The 4,705-nt window shown below is 43.9% G+C and overlaps 1 protein-coding gene across 1 annotated transcript in view; it reads right to left on the bottom strand.

The window, feature by feature from the left end:
- celsr2 (cadherin, EGF LAG seven-pass G-type receptor 2) overlaps window positions 1-4,705 on the bottom strand; it is a 102,932-nt gene that overhangs the window by 2,573 nt on the left and 95,654 nt on the right. The window contains exons 25-32 of the mRNA XM_024269065.2: window positions 4,281-4,393; window positions 4,113-4,195; window positions 2,483-2,609; window positions 2,298-2,408; window positions 663-793; window positions 504-589; window positions 273-428; window positions 16-195 (exon numbers count right to left, since the gene is read on the bottom strand). Of these exons, the coding sequence (XP_024124833.1) occupies window positions 16-195; window positions 273-428; window positions 504-589; window positions 663-793; window positions 2,298-2,408; window positions 2,483-2,609; window positions 4,113-4,195; window positions 4,281-4,393 (987 nt within the window). The remainder of the gene's footprint in view (window positions 1-15; window positions 196-272; window positions 429-503; window positions 590-662; window positions 794-2,297; window positions 2,409-2,482; window positions 2,610-4,112; window positions 4,196-4,280; window positions 4,394-4,705) is intronic.

Here is a 4,705-nt window from a genome sequence, read left to right as displayed (position 1 = left end):
CCGCGCGGCCTTCACCTCGGTGGGGGTGGCCGCTGAGGCTCGGGAGAGCGGGCAGCAGCATCGTCACGGAGTCGTGCGGCCGGTCGTCGGGTAGAACCCGCGTGTTTCGGCCAAGGATGGGTTCTGGAGGTTCTGCCGTCAGACGGTCTCCTGCGTCTGCAGGACCTTCAGGCCACAGCAGCTTCAGGCTGGAGTCTGAGGGAGGCAGACGTTCAGACAGTCACTTTTTAGAACTTCCTCGGCTTCCGTTTCATTCAGAGGAGCATCTTTACCGTGTCGCCTAGCAACACCAGCAGCCATGTTTTCCCAGCACTCCTCTGGTGGGAGGGGCCCCTCCTCCTCCTCGCTGTCAGAGGAGTGGCTGGAGGCGTAGGAGCCGCTCTGGTCGTCCTCCAGAGACAGGTCGCTGTCCGAGTCGCTGTCGTGACCTGCAGACAGGAGGACGGAGGTGATTTGGGCGGGGATTTGGGCGGAGCTCCGCGTCATCGCAGCGGCAGACGCACCGTCGGGGTTCTCCTGTGGTTCACGGAAGAGTGAGGAGTGGTCGTTCAGGGCGATCTGCGCCTCGCTGCTGTTCAGGCCGTCCTCCCTGCAAGAGCAGCAGAACTTTCAGTCACGTCCGTCTCTCCGACCTCCTTCGCTCCTCGCAGTGGCGTTCTGACCTGAGCACGAACGGGACGTAGCTCTGCTGGCTCTTGCCGCTCTGCATGGTGCCGTTCAGAGACACGCTGGAGTCGCCAAAGGGGAGGTGGTACAGCCGGCCGTCCACGTAGTTCGTGCTGCATTTATAACCCTGGAGGAACGGCAAGGAAAACTTTTATAGTTCTGTACTTTTTGGAATAAACTGTTTTCTTGTTGTTTTGGTGCATAAAATTCTAAACGGTGATCCTGAAGTTCAAATCACATCAAGAAATGACTCATAAAAACATATTAAAGATCAAAATGACCATTAAAAAAAACAACAACAACTGATTATAAAACAACCTTAAATTTTAGAAATCACAATGAAATTCCAGTAGGGAGCCCCTAAAGGGACATCAAAGTAAAAAAATAATTGGAGTGAATTTTGTTTTCCCAAAAGTACTATCTGGTGCGCACCAGAGAGTAACCAGATTTTTCCTTAATCTTAGATAGTAACTAGTAAACACCAGTTACTATCTGGAGCGCACCAAAAAAAGGAAAAAGGTTGTTTTTTTTCTTTAGAAAATAAACAGTAACTGATGATACTGAAAAATAAAATATCTTCTGTGGCTACAAGCTGGTGCTCACTAAATACTGTCTGGCTTGTAGCCACAGAGAGCGTTTTATTTTTTAGAAATAGAGAAAAAAATTTTTTTTTTTTTTTTACTTTGATGTCCCTTTAGGGCAGGGGTCACCAACCGTTTGGACATTGAGGGCTACTTCATGAGCACCTTGTGTGGTCCTTGAGGGCTACCTGGTGCCCGTGGGGACCACGTTGGTGACCCCTGCTTCAGGGGCTCTGTATTCCAGAAACCAAAATGTAGGAAAACATGTTTTTGGAAAATAAAAGTTATTCACAGAAACCTAAATGAAACTGGAAAAGATGGAATCATGGAACCGAAGTGATTGGATGATGATGTTTGAGTCCTGAAGTAGAGTGGATGCAGAGGGATGATGGGAAGGATTTCATTTTGATTTCTGGAAATTTCATTTATTTATTTATTTTTTTGACTTGTTTTTTATTTTTGGGAATCCTGTTTTGCTTTCTAGAATTTAGCTTTGATTTCTAAAATGTGATGTTTTTTGTTTGTTTTTAAATGGTCCTAATACGTTCATAATAGGTCTTACATTGTTCTTGTATTGAGTGATTTGAACTTTTGGGCCACCATACATTGAAGATGTAACATGAATCAACAAAAGAGTTTAGGATCATTTAAATCCATTGAGTTTTTATGAACTTCTTATACTGAAACAGACCATTCTATACACTCATTTTCTTAACCCGCTGAATCCCTCTGTGGATCGTGGGGTTGCTGGAGCCTATCCATATTACTGTTGAGCAGAGGTGGAGTACCCCCTGGACAGGTCACCAGTCTGTCGGGGGGCCTCAATCACACACGTGCACACCTGAGGACATTTTAGAGCACGGATGTCCAAATCTGGTCCAGGTTTGACCCAGAAGTGGTTGGAGAAAACCATGAGAGAGGAGAAAACTCCACACAGAAACGACTCCGGCGGTAGGATTTAAACTAGAACCTTCTCGCTGTGAGACCAAACTTCACCCCCTAAACATCATTAGAATTCCCTTCTGGAAGTCACAACGGGAGTAAACTCACAGAGGCCTTGGATTTGATCATGTGATCCGGCCGCTTGCGGCTGCAGCAGAACTTCATGGCGTTCCTCGCCTCCTTGTTGAAGACGATCCGGAAGAAGAAGACGAAGGGGCCCTGAAACGAGAGACGAGGTGAGTGGGGGTCAGCGCGGCCGCAGAGGAAGCGGCGGAGCTGAAGTCCAGCCTCACCTGTACACAGTTGAAGCCCGCAAACAGGTAATGGAAGAGGATCATGTCGCTGTTGACGGACAGCAGCGCCAGGAAGCAGGTGACCGACACCAGGAAGAGGACCCCGCCGGCGGTCTTCAGGCCCGAGCTGGGGGGCAGAAATCACAGTGTGGGGGGGGGGTGGATTTAGCCTCTATGGGGGGGTGTCAAACTCAATCTGACAGGGGGTCAAAACCCCCAAAAACACCTTAGGTTGCCATAAACATTTATTAAACACACTAAAAATAAGATTTTAAAACGTCAAAAATGTTACTTTTTAGCATAAATAGCAATAATTATGGTTTATTGTAGGACTGTGAACATTAACACGCGATTAATCAAAAACAATTAACACGTTAATATGTATAAACAGAAATTAATCCAACAGTCCTTTGCTTTAACTCGGAGGTTCAGGCTTCCTCGTTAGAATATTTCGTCAGGTATTATCCCGCTTATCTCATGGTCACTTACAAAAAAATACATATTCAATCACTTTTTAGTACTTTATTCTTGCTATTTTTGTGGTTTAAATCACTTTTTCACAAAAAGCAGATTATCTGATCCATGGTCCGGTGTCATGATGTACAAATACATTTTACCTGGTAAAACATTAATTGTGATTAATCCCAACAAAAAAGTGTGATTAATATGATTTTTTAAAATTGATTGACATCAATAATTAAAAATAAATATTCTAAATGTAGAGTTTCGTTTGTGATTTCATTTTGTGATTATTCGCAGATAATAAGTGGTCGGTAAACACTGTAAACAAATAAAGATTATAGCGATTAATCGCGATTAATTTTTTTCAGTTTGCGATTAATTAGCTCATTTTTTTAATGATTCCAGGTCCTAATTTGTTGTTTAAACTTTTAATATTTTACTCTCCATTAAAATATATTTTAAATAAGATAAATTAAATGATCTGGAGGGCCGTATTCGGCCCCCGGGCCTTGACTTTGACACATGCACTATAGGATGCAGGGAGAATATCGTGTAAGCACCTCAAGCGCTTAGAAAACCATCCTATCCCTTCATTTAATATCCATCTTCTCCTTCGATCTATTTGTCTATAAAGTTTTGTGTTGAATTCTCTTCTAGAAACAACCCTCACATTTACCGGGCTAGGGACAGGCACCAGCAGGACACTGGCTTTTGCCTGTTGCACTTAACTTTGTCTTCCTGTCCATCCATCCTTACATTTTTTTAATCTTTTATTGTTAATTTTTGCATTTTTTATGAGTTTTTTGTTTGTATATTTTTGCTTTTTAAAAATATTTGGAATTTCTTTTTTGTGGGTCATCACATTTGAGACCCCCTCCTGGGCTAAATCCAGCTGTGGGTGCTGCATTCATGCAGACAGTCTCAGAGAAGATCATGCAGGAGATTTCCTAATGATTTCTCTAAGGAAGAACGTCCATCAGAAGAAATATTAGCTTAAGTGAGCATCATTGCATGAGACGACAGACAACCTTTTGGATGCCCCGCCCCTCTAGATTCCCTCTGTATTCATCAACTCTCCTGCAGTCTCACATCTTCATCGTATGTCACCATTAAAAAAGTTCTAGATCAACATCTGTCAGAGCGACACTCCCCGTCGGTCTGCACTCACACTCGCAGCTCCTTCTTCTCCATGCTGTGGTGCTTCAGAGAGCAGGAGGCTCGGAACGACAGAATGTACAGGAAGACGTTCATCTGTGGGGACAGGACAGCAGCGAGGAGCATGAACCCGCCTGTGGAGGTCTGTCAGCCACACTTTGACCGAGCGATCCGAACTCACCGACACCACCATGGCGATGGGACCGGCAAAGCTCCAGATCAGCGTGTCGTACATGGAGAGCCAGCAGAAGTCGGGGTTCCCGTAGCCTTCGGGGTCCAGCCCCACCGCCAAGCCTGGAGGACAAAAACAAACTCTGTAAAATCATCAACACTGCAGAAACAGAACGCCAAGAATGTAAAGAGACTTGAAAAAGAATCTGATCAAGAAAGTTTGAACAGCAAAAGACTCCGTTTGAAAACCTGTTTTAGTGCCTGTAGCTCTTTAGTAAAAATGAAAAACGCTGATGACTGAATAAATAAGAAATTAGTTAAGTTTGGTAATTTCTGCTCAGATTTTTAACATATCGAGCAACTAAATGTAAATAAAACAGACAATCCTCTGCTTTGAATCAATTTTTCCTCCTCTTTTATAGTTTTTTTACCTTA

Source organism: Oryzias melastigma, linkage group LG5 (assembly GCF_002922805.2).
Source record: "Oryzias melastigma strain HK-1 linkage group LG5, ASM292280v2, whole genome shotgun sequence".
NCBI lineage: Eukaryota > Metazoa > Chordata > Actinopteri > Beloniformes > Adrianichthyidae > Oryzias > Oryzias melastigma.
The sequence above is the reverse complement of the archived record's forward strand: the minus strand, read 5'-3'. Positions and strand labels throughout refer to the sequence as shown.